Source organism: Ahaetulla prasina, chromosome 6 (assembly GCF_028640845.1).
Source record: "Ahaetulla prasina isolate Xishuangbanna chromosome 6, ASM2864084v1, whole genome shotgun sequence".
NCBI classification, from domain to species: Eukaryota; Metazoa; Chordata; class Lepidosauria; order Squamata; family Colubridae; genus Ahaetulla; species Ahaetulla prasina.
The window spans coordinates 113467472-113482905 of record NC_080544.1 but is presented as its reverse complement, the minus strand read 5'-3'; the positions used below and the strand labels follow the sequence as shown (position 1 = coordinate 113482905).

Sequence of the window (15434 nt, the reverse complement as noted above, 5' to 3'; positions counted from 1 at the left end):
ATTGATGGTCAATATATCAATATAAATCATAAGGATTGCCAGCAACAAGTTATAGTCATACAGTCATAAGTGGAAAGAGATTGGTGATGGGAACTATGAGACGATTAATAGTAGTGCAGATTCAGTAAATAGTCTGACAGTGTTGAGGGAATTATTTGTTTAGCAGAGTGATGGCCTTCGGGAAAAAACTGTTCTAGGATGCTACAATGGTCAAAAATTTGAAAAAAAATTATAAGATACTTTTTTCAGCGCAATTGTATACTTGAACAGTGACTAAATGAACGGTTAAACCGATTCTTTTATCCAAATAGGAGATTATATTTAATTTTGTCTCTATTTTGAAATTGCTTCTATATTTTGTGTTTGCAAAATGTGGGGGGGGGGGGATGAAATTTTGATTCTGTTTTTGTAACCTAGACAGGGTCATTGTTATAGAAATGGCTTGTACATACGGCTGTGTAAAAGCAAAAAGTTGTGGTTGTAATGTTGTTACCTTCATTTTAGTCGCTAAAGAGAGTCTACACTTGGTGCCTTTTTCTTTCTATTTTTTCCCCCTCCCGTTACACTATATTCCTTCTTTTTCTCTCCCTCTCTTCTTACTTTTCCATGTGTTTTTTTTTCTTTGTATTGTATGCTTCAATAAGCCAAATAAAAAAAAGTTAAATCACTAAATGAATTGTTGTAAGCCGAGGGCTGCCTCTATCCACTAAAATCTGAAAAGTTCGACCTTTGCAAAGGATAAAAAAGCCTGTAAGAAAATCATTCATTCCATTCATCCTTGATAACCAACCAACTTGATGGTGTTAAGAAAAAGCAGAAATAAAGCAGAGGTTTGGTAACACACCACTGAATTTAAAAAAAAATTTTTTTTTTTTTAAAAGTTCAGTTTACAGGGATATCCTGGAAATTAATTTAATGTAGAACGAAAAAAGGGAATAATTTTCTTTGCTTGCCTTCTCTTGCCCACTTCTTAAGATGAATAATGCAGGAATTAATTACTGTGGAAAAGTGCAACCATCCACTAAATGAAAAAACTGAAGGATGGGGGGAAATGTAGTAAAAATGCTTTAACTTGGTGTTTCTCAAGCTGGACAGCTAGAAGATGGATGGACTTCAACTCCCAGAATTCCCCAGCCAGCACAGCTGGCTGGGGAATTCTGAGAGTTGAAGTCCATCCATCTTCAAGCTGCCAAACTTTGAGAAACATTTCTTTATCCATTGCTAGTTGACAGATCTGTTGTTGCTGAAGTAAAATGCATTAAAACACAGGGAATTTGCTTCCTGGCTCTGCAGGTTGCAAAGAAATTAAACCTCCTGCTTTTAAAAGGTATTTCTTTGACAGACTTCCTATAAATTCCTCTAACTATAGTCATCTTGCAGATTTTCTTGCTTATCATTCCAATGTTGTTAGAGAGCCTTCAACAGTGTCGGGGGTTAACTGGGAACATTAAAACACTAAGATTAAAGGGGGGAAAAAGTTTTCAGAGTTTTATGTGTTTTGCAAGAGGCTTGCACCTCATCAATCTTCGGACAAACTTGGGAAGTGGTGTTTATGTGCGCCAGGAAGCGGCCTCTGGATTGTGTATGTCAAGATGGAAATTTGTTCTACAGGACGGTTCGGTTGGGAGAAAATCCAGGCATGTCAACAGCCTCTCCTTCCTCTCTGACCTTTCGGAGCACTGTGGTCCTGCTCCAGCTCCAAGCCAGTTCTGCTTTCTTTGAATTCCTTCCTTCCTTCCTTTCCTTTCCTTTCCTCTCCTTTCCTTTCCTTTCCTTTCCTTTTTATGTATACTGAGAGCATATGCACCAAAGACAAATTCCTTGTGTGTCCAATCACACTTGGCCAATAAAGACTTCTATTCTATATTCTATTTTCTTCCTTCCTTCCTTCCTTCCTTCCTTCCTTCCTTCCTTCCTTCCTTTCTTTCTTTCTTTCTTTCTTTCTTTCTTTCTTTCTTTCTTTCTTTCTTTCTTCTCATAGTGCCATGCAGATTCTGGACTTTGCACCAAGTAGGATCTTCTATGTGTGTTAATCCTATTTCTTAATTATCTATCTATCTATCTATCTATCTATCTATCTATCTATCTATCTATCTATCTATCTATCTATCTAATCTGTCAGTCTATTTTTCTGTCTGTGTGTCTGCCTATATCTACCAGTATATCCGTTTTAATCTATATCTATATCCTCCTGTCTAGAAGTCAATTGATATATCTCTCACTGTATCCTTCTATCTGCTGTCTCCACCCATCATCCATCCATCCATCTATCTATCTTCCATCCATCTATCCATCCATCTGTCTATCCATCCATCTCTCTCCCTCTCTCTTTTTATCCTTGCATTTCTTTCTTTCTTTCTTTCTTTCTTTCTTTCTTTCTTTCTTTCTTTCTTTCTTTCTTTCTTTTTCTTTCTCTCTCTCTCTCTCTCTCTCTCATCTAACTATCATCTATCTGTATCTAATTATATTTTTCTATCAATCTAGCATAACAAACTAGCTATGGTGAGAAAACTGCTTATGAAAATCCATGGCAATATGTGTCACATTTTGGGCAAACTTTAAAAGCTCACCATTTTGGAAAAAAAGTTGGGGAGAAGGAGAAGTGGAAACATGATCAACCTCTACATATTTACACATCTTTGACAAAAGCTACTAAGCAGAGCAAGGATTCTCAACCCTGGTTGAGAAAGGCTGGCTGGGGAATTCCGGGAGTTGAAGTCCATCCATCTACAAGTGACCAAAGTTGAGAAACAGTGGCGTAGAAACCTAGGCAAGACCGGCAAACACGTAACCACCTGGGGGGGAGGGAAAAAAACCCAGAAAAGAAGATTTTCTTTTTGTCCTGCTGCAAACTTCCAAAGTCGGATGCACAAAGGCCCTTCCATTGGAACCACACTACAACTCCCATGGTTCCCAGCCCATGCTTTTGTTTGGGGCCCCACCCAGGCTTGCCAGTTCAGCCTGGCCAAAGGCTTTGGCTGCCCTTTGGGCACTGGACTGATCAAAGCCAGTCTGACCGATTGCAGGAAGGCATTGCTGCTTGGCAGGAGCAGATTCCGGAGACAGAAAGTGGATCCGATGACGAAAATTCCGCTTGGTTGGAAGGACCAACGAAAGCCAGGCTGGACCGCAGGGGGGTTGGGGAGGGGGTGGATGAGGCGTGTGGCTATTTTTAGAGGCATCAGCTCATTCAGGACCCCCAGCCGCCTCCGCCTTCTCCTCCTCCTCCGCCTCGTCCTCTGCCAGCTGTCCGGCAGCCAATTTGCAGAGCAGGATTCAGGGATGATGTAACTTCAAACGCCTCTTTGACCTCTTGGCAACATGGAAACTTGAACCCAAGGGAGGGAAAGGAGGAGGATCCGGAAGACTCTGGGAGACCCTCTCACTTAAGTTATTAAGAGAGAGGTCCACTTATTCTCCAAAGCCCCTGAAGGCAGGACAAGAAACAATGGATGGAAACCCATCCTGCCAAAAACCAGAGTAATCAAGGAGGAGGAGGAGGAGGAGGAGGAGGAGGAGGAGGAGAAGAAGAAGAAGAAGAAGAAACCCATCAAGGAGAGAAGCAACCTGGAACTAAGGAGAAACTTCCTCACAGAAGCTGTAGGTGGTCCATCCTTTTGCGGGGAGGGAGGGAAACGTAAAAATATTCTCCCAAACTCACCCTTCCTCATCCTGATGATGTTATCTAACTGGGTCATGAAACATCTGCAAGAAAACAATCAAGCTCAGAGAGCACCAAGGACCTCATAGTTCTCTTCTTCTTCTTCTTCTTCTTCTTCTTCTTCTTCTTCTTCTTCTTCTTCTTCTTCTTCTTCTTCTTCATCTCCTCCTCCTCCTCCTCCTCCTCCTCCTCTTCTTCTTCTTCTTCTTCTTCTTCTTCTTCTTCTTCTTCTTCTTCTTCTTCTTCTTCTTCTTCTTCTCCTCCTCCTCCTCCTCCTCCTCCTCCTCCTCCTCCTTGATTACTCAGGTTATTTGGCAGGATATCATTGTCATAAATGGCAATTCAGTGAATGGTGATTACCGTATATACTCGAATATAAGCCGATCCGAGTATAAGCCGAGGTCCCCAATTTTACCCCAAAAACTGGGGTAAACTGGGGACTCGAGTATAAGCCGAGGGTGGGAAATGAGGCACCTACCGGTTGGGGAAACCCTCCCTCCCTCAGCTGAGAAGGCTGGCGGCTCCCCCGCCCCGCCCTCTCACTGCACCGGCAGGGCTTCCCCGCGCCGTCCGGTAAAATGTGAAAAAAAGAAAGAAAAAAAAACTCGAGTATAAGCCGTATATACTCGAGTATAAGCCGAGGGGCTTAAAAAAAAACAAAAACTCGAGTATAAGCCGTATAGACCCGAGTATAAGCCGAGGGGACGTTTTTCAGCACAAAAAACGTGCTGAAAAACTCGGCTTATACTCGAGTATATACGGTATGTATTTTATTTATTTTATTTATTTTGTCAAGCATGTATTTTTATGACAGCTACAAGTGTAAACATAATTATAAATACATGTAAAGGATATGAATAAAAGAAAACATTAGGACAGGGACGGTAGGCCCGCTGGCGCGCTTATGCAGGCCCCTTCATTATCTCAGGGGTCTCTTGAACCCGGGCCTTTGCAAACATTTGAACAAGTGCCCAAAATCCTGGAGGAGGAGGAGGTGTTGCTGGGCCTGTGCTGACTCCCCTCCCCCAGCATTTTGCACAGGGCTGTTGGCACCAGCAGCTGCCTGTTTGCCTGGAGGAATGCCAGCCTCTCCACCGTGGAGCCGATAAGCTTGCACAAGCAGCCGCTCGCCCGTTGGCAGAAACAGGGGAGGGGGGGCACTGGGAACACCATCCAAAAGATGCCCTCTGCGTGGTTCCCAGACACTCTTCCTCCTGGCCTTGGCTCGTGTTCCTGTGGGGCAGTTTCCCCTTGTAGGAATGGCAGGATTGGCCATTGATTTTGTCCTTGGCTCAGGATTTCCTTCCCTTTCCTCTCCTCTCCTCTCCTCTCCTCTCCTTTCTTTTCCTTTCCTCCCCTCCCCTCCCCTCCCCTCCCCTCCCCTCTCCTCTCCTCTCCTCTCCTCTCCTCTCCTCTCCTTTCCTTTCCTTTCCTTTCCTTTCCCTTCCTTTCCTTTCCTTCTCTGTTCCCTCTCCTCTCCTCTCCTCCTCTCTCTCCTTTCCTTTCCTTTCCTTTCCTTTCCTTCCCTTCCCTTCCCTTCCCTTCCCTCTCCTTTCCTTTCCTCTCCTCTCCTCTCCTCTCCTTTCTTTTCCTTTCCTCCCCTCCCCTCCCCTCTCCTCTCCTCTCCTTTCCTTTCCTTTCCTTTCCTTTCCTTTCCTTTCCTTTCCTTTCCTTTCCTTTCTTTTCCTTCCTTCTCTGTTTCCTTCCTTCCTTCCTCTCTCCTCTCTCCTTTCCTTTCCTTTCCTCTCTCTCCTCTCCTCTCCTCTCCTTTCCTTTCCTTTCCTTCCTTCCTTCCTTCCCTTCCCTTCCCTCTCCTTTCCTTTCCTTTCCTCTCCTCTCCTCTCCTCTCCTCTCCTTTCTTTTCCTTTCCTCCCCTCCCCTCTCCTCTCCTTTCCTTTCCTTTCCTTTCCTTTCCTTTCCTTTCCTTTCCTTTCCTTTCCTTTCCTTTCCTTTCCTTCCCTTCCCCTTCCCCCTCTCCTCTCCTCTCCTCTCCTCTCCCCTCCCCTCCCCTCCCCTCTCCTTTCCTTTCCTTTCCTTTCCTTTCCTTTCCTTTCCTTTCCTTTCCTTCCCTTCCCTTTCCTCTCCTCTCCTCTCCGCTCCTCTCCTTTCCTTTCCTTTCTTTTCCTTTCCTTCTCTGTTCCCTTCCTTTCCCTTCCCTTCCCTTCTTCCTTTTCTTCCTCCCACCTCATTTTCTTCCCTTTCCCTTCCCTTTTTCTCTCTTTTCTCTCTTTTCCCTTCTTCCTTCCTTCCTTCCTTCCTTTGCTGAGCTGAAAAGTTTGAGACCCTCCCTGCCTCCAGATGGTGGGGCCAGGAGCCGGCTCGGGGCTTCCTCCGAGGCCCAGAGATGTCCCTCCCCTCTCTCCCCACTCCTCCAACCCCAGTGTTTTCCTAATTGAAGCCTTCCTTCCTTCCTTCCTTCCTTCCCAGATCCAACACTACCACTTTGGCAGCTGCGGCCATGAGTCACGGCTGGCTTCCTTGCGGGCTGCACACTGACTGCCCCCCACCCACCCCAATGCTGCTCCCAAGAGGGGGGCGGAACAAGGCAGCCCTTTCAGGGACACACAATGCTCTGAAAGAGTCAGGCGGGGCACACGGGCAGGGCAGGGCAGGGCAGGGCAGGGCAGGGCAGGGCAGGGCACAGAGCTCCCTCTGCCGTGGGCAAAGAGGAACCCGAACCCTCCCATATCTGGCACAGAGCATTGGGGGTCCGGAGTGTGGAGAGGTGGGCTGGAGAGAGAGAAATGCCCAGTCCTGCTTGGGGCATTTATCTGGGCATTCAGTGAGACAATGGGGATTGTGGTGCCCTACATAGAATGCAAATAGTCCTCAATGCACAACCGCAAATGAGTCCAAGATTTCTGTTGCTAAGCGAGACATCGGTTGAGGGAGCTTTGCCCCATTTTTTTTTTTTTATTTGCATTTATATCCCGCCCTTCTCCGAAGACTCAGGGCGGCTTACACTGGGTTAAGCAATAGTCCTCATCCTATTTGTATATTTATATACAAAGTCAACTTATTGCCCCCAACAATCTGGGTCCTCATTTTACCTGCCTTATAAAGGATGGAAGGCTGAGTCAACCTTGGGCCTGGCTTGATTTTTTAAAAATCTTTAGATGATTTTATGGGTTTGTAATCTTTCTTAATTTTAAAGGGTTGATCGTATTTTAATATTCGGCCAAATTGAATAAGTTTTTTAATGTTTGTTGTTAATATTGTATGTGTTGTTGTTGTATTTTATTCTGGCTGTAAACCGCCCTGAGTCCTTCGGGAGAAGGGTGGTATACAAATTAAAATATTATTATTATTATTATTATTATTATTATTATTATTATTATTATTATTATTATTATTATTATTATTATTATTATTAGGACTAGAACCTGCAGTAATTGCAGGCAGCTGTGTTAATAACAGACTGCATTAGTCTGTTGAGCCACAAGAGGCCCTTTTTACGACCGTTTTGCAACCAACGACAGCATTTCTTTTCATTCCAGAGTGCAGGGTATGGAATAAAACAGATTTAAGTTCCTGCGAGCCAGATTTTTTCTTTGAAGACGTTTCGCTTCTCATCCAAGAAGCTTCTTCAGCTCTGACTGGATGGTGGGGAATGGAGGTTTCTCCAGTCAGAGCTGAAGAAGCTTCTTGGATAAGAAGCGAAACGTCTTTAAAAAAAACAACAACCCAGAAAGTCCAGTTGCCTCCTGAAAAAGCACCTTTGGGACAATTGTGACCTGGATGACTGAGGATCTCTAAGAATAAGAATAATTTAATTTCTATACCGCCCTTCTCCTGAAGGACTCAGGGCGGCTTACACTGGGTTAAGCAATAGTCCTCATCCTATTTGTATATTTATATACAAAGTCAACTTATTGCCCCCAACAATCTGGGTCCTCATTTTACCTGCCTTATAAAGGATGGAAGGCTGAGTCAACCTTGGGCCTGGCTTGATTTTTTAAAAATCTTTAGATGATTTTATGGGTTTGTAATCTTTCTTAATTTTAAAGGGTTGATCGTATTTTAATATTCGGCCAAATTGAATAAGTTTTTTAATGTTTGTTGTTAATATTGTATGTGTTGTTGTTGTATTTTATTCTGGCTGTAAACCGCCCTGAGTCCTTCGGGAGAAGGGTGGTATACAAATTAAAATATTATTATTATTATTATTATTATTATTATTATTATTATTATTATTATTATTATTATTATTATTATTATTATTAGGACTAGAACCTGCAGTAATTGCAGGCAGCTGTGTTAATAACAGACTGCATTAGTCTGTTGAGCCACAAGAGGCCCTTTTTACGACCGTTTTGCAACCAACGACAGCATTTCTTTTCATTCCAGAGTGCAGGGTATGGAATAAAACAGATTTAAGTTCCTGCGAGCCAGATTTTTTCTTTGAAGACGTTTCGCTTCTCATCCAAGAAGCTTCTTCAGCTCTGACTGGATGGTGGGGAATGGAGGTTTCTCCAGTCAGAGCTGAAGAAGCTTCTTGGATAAGAAGCGAAACGTCTTTAAAAAAAACAACAACCCAGAAAGTCCAGTTGCCTCCTGAAAAAGCACCTTTGGGACAATTGTGACCTGGATGACTGAGGATCTCTAAGAATAAGAATAATTTAATTTCTATACCGCCCTTCTCCTGAAGGACTCAGGGCGGTTTCCAGCCAGGTAACAACACAATAAAACATACAATATACAATTAAAAACCCATTAAAAAACCTATTCAATTTGGCCCATTAATTAAAATACACACTAAAACCATAAAAACCCAATTAAAATTACTAATAGTTTTATGCCAGGCTGTTAAAGGCAATTTTGGGATTAAAAATCCAGGTAATCCTCAGAGACTCAGATTCCCACCCTGAGTAGCGGGTTGGACTAGATGATTGTAAGGTGTCCCCACGTTCAGATCCTAGGAGAGGTGCTGCTCAAGATAATTTGGGGAGTAGAGGATCAACTTACAAGCCTCTTTGCCCCCTTCCTGAGCATGTGGGGCCTTATTGAAAACAAAGAAATTAATTAATTTTTTTCCTTCTCCTGATCCTACCAAAGAACAGCATGACAATATTCATTTGCACTTTTTTGTACGTGTGCAAATCCTGGCTGAATTCACCCCCCAAGTTTTTATTTATTTATCCTGGAAAAGGATGAATTGCTTTCCTCCTCAGAAGCTGGGAACCGGGCGCATGGTTCGCATTATAACCTCAGCAATGAGCATAACATGCTGTTCAAATGCTCAATGGCAGTGGCTGCAGAATTAAGTAACCAATTAATTAAAGTGACCGCAAAAGGCTTGGTCATCGACTCGTTATTTGTGCGGGTCACGGGAGGACTCAGGAGGCAACAACAACTCTTGTGTCGCAAGAGAGCCACACACAAAAAGCTCCCACAGATTTTAAAAATAGAATAGAATAGAATAGAATAGAATAGAATAGAATAGAATAGAATAGAATAACAGAATTGGAAGGGGCCTTGGAGGTCTTCTAGTCCAACCCCCTGTTTAGGTAGGAAACCCTATATCATTTCTGACAAATGGCAGTCCAGTCTCTTCTTTTAAAATTTCCAGTGTTGGAGCATCCACAACTTCTGAAGGCAAGTAGTTCCACTGGTTAATTGTTCTCACTGTCAGGAAATTTCTCCTTAGTTTTAAGTTGCTTCTCTCCTTGATTAGTTTCCACCCATTGCTTCTTGTTCTACCCTCAGGTGCTTTGGAGAATAGCTTGACTCCCTCTTCTTTGTGGCAACCCCTGAGATATTGGAACACAGTTATCATGTCTCCCCTAGTCCTTCTTTTTGTTAAACTAGACATATCCAGTTCCTGCAACCATTCTTCATATGTTTTAGCCTCAGTCCCCTAATCATCTTTGTTGCTCTTCTCTGCACTCTTTCTAGAGTCTCAACATCTTTTTTACATCGTGGCGACCAAAACTGGATGCAATATTCCAAGTGTGGCCTTACCAAGGCATTATAAAGTGGTATTAACACTTTACGTGATCTTGATTCTATCCCTCTGTTTATGCAGCCCAGAACTGTGTTGGCTTTTTTGGCAGCTGCTGCACACAGCTGGCTCATATCTAAATGATCGTCCACTAGGACTCCAAGATCCCTCTCACAGGTACTACCGTAAAACCAAAGATGTACATGTGGCCACCAACTTAACAACCATCCATTTAGTGGCGACAGTTCGTGTAGTGGCCATTTGAAGTTATATCGGCACTGACCAAAGTGCCTTATGACCATTTTTCACACTTACGACTGTTGCAGCATCCCCATGGTCACATGATCAAAATTTAGAAGCTTGGCAACTGAGTCATACTTAGGACGGTCGCAGTGTCCTGGGGTCATGTGACCCCCTTTTCTGACCTTCTGACCAAGAAAGACAATGGGGGATGCCAGATTCGCTTAATGACCATGTGACTAGCTTCCCAACCACTGAACCAATGAAAAAAGTGAGCTACGAATGGTCCTCACACTTATGACCTTTGAAGCATCTCCATGTCGCGTGATCCAAATTTGGGCACTTGGCAACCAGCATGGATCTACGACGGTTGCAAGGGATCATGTGATCACCTGTTGTGACCTCCCCAGCTGGCTTCCAACAAGCAAAGTCAATGGGGGAAACCGAATTCACTTAATGACCGTGTGATTCACTTTACAACAAAAAACCCCGTAAAATTGGGCGTAACTCGCTTAACAACCAACTTGCTCAGCAATGACCAACTAAGGGGGTACAATGGAGAATTAAAATACATAGAATAGAATAGAATAGAATAGAATAGAATAGAATAGAATAGAATAGAATAGAATAGAATAGAATAGAATTTTATTGGCCAAGTGTGATTGGACACACAAGGAATTTGTCTTGGTGCATATGCTCTCAGTGTACATAAAAGAAAAGAAAAAGAAAGGAAAAAAAACCCTTCATCAAAGGTAAAACATTTACAACACAAATGATGGTCATAGGTTGCAATTTAACCCTTGGTGATAGCAACACTATAACTTTTTATAAACTTTTATAAAAAAATATATATTTTATATATATATAATATATATATATATATATTTGTTTTCTGAGGTTTTCGCGGGTGAAGCCTGAAGATGACTAATGAGACTTCGTTGAAACATCTCCAAGACACTTCCAATTTTACGCGGGAGAAAACCCGAATAACCAAAGACCTAAATATATATATATATATATATAAAATATATTATATATATATTTAAAGTCTAACGTACTAACATCCAATGGATTCCAGAGAAATAAGATTACCAAACTTAGGCTTCTTAGGATGGTGGATATTTTTCTGTTTGTGCAGAATGCTGTCTTGATGTTGTGTTTGTGGAGGATCTTGCTGATTCTGTCTGTGGTGCCTTTTATATATGGGAGGAGGGCTGTGCCGTTTTCTTGTTCTCTGTCTTGGATTTTAGTGGGGGGTTCTTTTTGGATTATCTTGGTAATCTTATTTCTTTGGAATCCATTGGATGTTAGTACGTTAGTGAGAGTGTCTACTTCGAGTTTTAGGTGTTGTTCATCAGCTAAGCATTTTGTTCTGGAGATGAGTGTCTTGGCTACGGAGTTGATCTGTGCTGGGTGGTGGTGTGAGAGTGCGTGCAGATAGCGGTTTGTGTGTGTTTTCTTCTGGTAGATGGTGTGTCCTAGGGAGCCATTGGGTTTTCTGTAGACTAAGACATCCAGGAAGGGAAGTTGGTTATTAACTTCTGTTTCCATGGTGAACTGTATTTTGGGGTGTAGGCTATTGAGGTGTGTGAGGAAGTTGTCAAGTTTTTCTTTCCCGTGTGGCCAGATTATGAAGGTGTCGTCTACATATCTGAGCCAGAGTTTGGGTTTGTGATCAGATTTTTCTAGAGCTTGGGTTTCAAAGTGTTCCATGTAGAGATTGGCAATGACAGGTGAGAGGGGTGATCCCATGGGTGCTCCTTCTACTTGTTTGTATTTTTGTCCATCATAGATGAAGTATGTGTTGGATAGGCAGTGGTTGGTCAGATCTAGGATGTGCTTGGGGGGGTTATATTTGTTTTGGATAGCTGTCAAGGCTTCTTTGATTGGCACTTGGGTGAAGAGGGATATGACATCAAAGCTCACGAGTAGGTCGCTGGGCTGTAAGTTTTGTTTCTTTATGATCTCTATGAACTGGAATGAGTTTTTTACGTGTGAGGTGATGGATTCTGCATAGGGCTGTAGTTGTTTGGCGAGAAATTTGGCTAGGTTTTGTAGAGGTGAGCCTATGGAGCTGACTATGGGTCTGAGTGGGGTTCCTTCTTTGTGTATCTTGGGGAGGCCATAGAGCTTAGGGCATCTGGATGATTTCTCACTGGGAATGACTCTTTGTGGGATTTCTTCGCGGAGGGGGGAGGCTTTTATTTTGGATCTAGTGGTTTTTTCTAGGTAGGTGGTGGGGTCTGTGTTTAGGGGCTTGTATGCAGGGTCTTGGAGTAGGTTGGTTAATTTGGTTTGGTAGTCAGATGTGTTCATAACCACCGTGGCGTTGCCCTTGTCTGCTGGTAGGATTATTATGCTGGTATCTTTTTTCAGGTTAAGTAGTGCTGTCTGTTCCTCTTTGGGTAAGTTGCTTTTGGGTGGCTTGCTGGTGCAGAGGATGTTGGAGATCTCGAGTCTGATTTTGTTAGCGTCATCGGGGTGGATTTTGGTCAGGCGGGTTCCAACCCCGCATATAATGGTTTGCGTGGGGATGTATTTGGGAGTGACTGCAAAGTTGAATCCTTTGGAAAGGACATCGGTTTCAGCTTTGGTGAGGATCCTATCTGAGATGTTATGCACTGTTTGTTTCATGTGTTGCTGTGAGGGTGGAGGGGTTTGTTTCTGGCGTTCTTGGAGTCTTGAGTTTGTTGGTGTGCGTGTCTGTCTTGAGGGTGGTCTGTGTTTCGGCTCTCCAGACGGCAAGTTGTTTGGATTTGTCCCAAAGTGCAGGGTGCATCTTGTTGCTGAGTTTGAGGTGAAGTGTGAGGAGATCTTTGTTGATTTGATCTAGGAGGAATCTTTTTGTGTGAAGTTCATTTCTGATTAAGGCCAATTCTGTTCTTTTTAGGATGCGTTTGGTGGCTGCAGAGTTGGAGTGGAATTTCAATTGGAAGCATTTGGGGATTAAATTTTGATCTCGGCAGTTTCAGAGGAATGCGAGGTCACATAAAATGGAAGCTCTTTGGACTTCTAGTTTTCATAGGTCCTGGTCAGATGGTGGATTTACGACCACAACAGAGCACGAAATTTCTTTTGCCAATCAAGACAACTGTTAAATGAGTTGTGCCCCCATTTTACAGCCTTTCTTGCCATAGTTGCTAAGTGAATCACTGCTGTTGTTAAGTGAATAACCCGGTTGTTAAGGAAATCTGGCTTCCCCCGGGACTTTGCTTGTCAGAAGGTCACAAAAGGGGATCAGGTGACCCCAGAACTCTGCAACTGTCATAAGTACATGCCAGTTGCCAAGCCTCTGAATTTGGATCATGTCACCAAGGGGATGCTGCAAAGGTTGTAACTGTGAAAACAGATCACAAATCACTTTTTCAGTGTCGTTGTAACTTCAACTGGTCACTAAATGGACGGTTATAAATTGAGGACTAACTGTCTTTGGCAATTTTTTAACATTTTAACAGATTAACAGAGTTGGAAGAGACCTTGTAGGTCATCTAGTCCAACCCCCTTTCTCTTAGATCCCATCCTTTAGCAGAGAAACATACAGGTGAGGACATGAAGCGTAGCACATACAGGTAGTCCTTGGGTTACAGCCACAATTGAGCCCAACATTTCTGTTGTTAAGTGAGACATTTGTTAATTTTCCCCATTTTACGACCTTCCTTGCAACAGTTGTTAAGCGAATCACTGCAATGGATTGGCTTTGCCGATCAGAAGGTCACAAACGGGGGATCACGTTACCCTGGGATGCAGCAACAGTCATAAGTACATGCCAGTTGCCAAGCCTCTGAATTTTGATCACGTGACCACGGGGAGACTGCAATGGTCGTAAGTGTGGAAAACGGTCATAAGTCACTATTTTCGGTGCCGTTGTAACTTTGAACTGTCACTAAATGAACTGTTGTAAGTATTTTCACATCCCAGCCTTTAGCAGAAAACATTCAGGTGAGGCCAGGGTGCAGAGTGCAGATTCAGCAACTGTGCAACTGGCTGTTTGCACATCATTTCACAATGGACGCAATCCTCTTGTGTAGACATTTTCCCCCAAATGCTTTTTGGGTGCTAAATTTTAGAGACTGGCAGCTTCAAATTAGCCCCTGTTGGATTTGGGTCGATTGCAACGAATGGGGAGTTGGGGCAGCTTGTAGGATTGGATGGGCATAATGAGAGATAAACTATAGGAAATTCTCGATTTACGACCCATTGAATGACCGTCTGAAGATTAGAATTAGATTAGAAGAGTAGAATTCTTGATTGGCCGAGAGTGAATTAGACACACAAGGAATTTGTCTCCGTCACAGATGCTCTCACTGGACATTTTATTTGTTTTGTTTTGTTTTAGGAAATTTATATTGCCGCCTATTCACAAATGGCAACTCAAGGCGGCTAACAAGAATATAATAACCTCATATAAAAAACAATAAAACTAATAAAACATTAAAAAAACATAAAAACATAAAATCACAGAATGATTAGGACTGGAAGGGACCTTGGAGGTCTTCTAATTGTCTGTCTGTCTGTCTATCTATCTATCTCTTATTATATAAAGAGATGAGATAGAGAAAGATAAAGAAAAAGAAATAGAGATATTAATTTATAGAGATATAGTGATAGATGATAGATAGATAGGTAGATAGGTAGATGAGAAAGATAGAAAGATGAAGAAATACAAATATAGTTATATAAAGATAGGTCAGTAGGTAGGTAGAGAGAGAGATGAGAAAAATAGAAAGATAAAGAAATAAAGATACATATAAAAGATAGATAGGTAGGTAGATGAGAAAGATAGAAAGATGAAGAAATGGAGATATAAATATATAGATATTAAAGAGAGAGAGAAAGAGAGAGAGAATCATGTAATAAAATAACACAATAAACTAAATATAATAATAATAAACTCCTTGTCTTCAAGGGTGGACTTCAACTCCCAGAATTCCCTGCCAGCTTGAAGATGGGTACACTTCAACTCCCAGAATTCCCCAGGCAGCGTGTTTTAAGACAGGGGTCCCCAACCCTGGCAGCTTTAAGCCTGGAGGACTTCAACTCCCAGAATACCCCATCCAGCAAAGCTGGGAGTTGAAGTCCGCCAGGCTCAAAGTTGCCAAGGTTGGGGACCCCGGTTTTAAGACATGTGGACTCAGTGGTGAAATCCACTTACCTTCGCTACGGGTTCAGGAGCAGGAGCACGCAGGAGTGTGCGTGCGCCTCTTCTGTACATGCGCAGAAGGTAAAAAACGGGATGTAATGACGTCCCAGTGGGTAGATGGAACCTCCTGCCACCGGCACTACCGGTTCACGCGAGCCGGATAGATCCGGCCGGATTTTACCGCTGCTTCAACTCCCAGAATTCCCCAACTTGGCTGGCAGGAAAATTCTGGGAGTCAAAGTGCGCCCATCTTCAAGCTACCAAGATTGGGAACTGCTGATCTAAAATATAAACCAACATAGTGGGTTTGCACTCCTAAACCAAGTTCACACCAATCCTCCGGGGGTCATTATATGAATGTAACCACTAGGCGTTTCTTTGACCTGATTCAGTCTGTTTGGCACCCACGCAGTCAGGCAGGAAGGGTTTTCAGAAGTTTTTTTTTGTGGGAC

The 15434-nt window shown here is 42.8% G+C and overlaps 1 protein-coding gene across 3 annotated transcripts in view; it reads left to right on the top strand.

Annotated features, from left to right (window-relative positions):
• P3H2 (prolyl 3-hydroxylase 2) overlaps window positions 1-15434 on the top strand; it is a 92421-nt gene that overhangs the window by 43658 nt on the left and 33329 nt on the right. Inside the window, exon 1 of one of the 3 annotated variants that reach the window (XM_058188932.1) lies at window positions 9182-9256. The exons of the other annotated variants lie outside the window; for them this stretch is intronic. Coding sequence (XP_058044915.1) covers window positions 9197-9256 — 60 coding nt within the window. The 5' untranslated portion in view covers window positions 9182-9196. Of the gene's footprint in view, window positions 1-9181; window positions 9257-15434 lie in introns of those variants that run through there. 3 annotated transcript variants of the gene reach the window in all.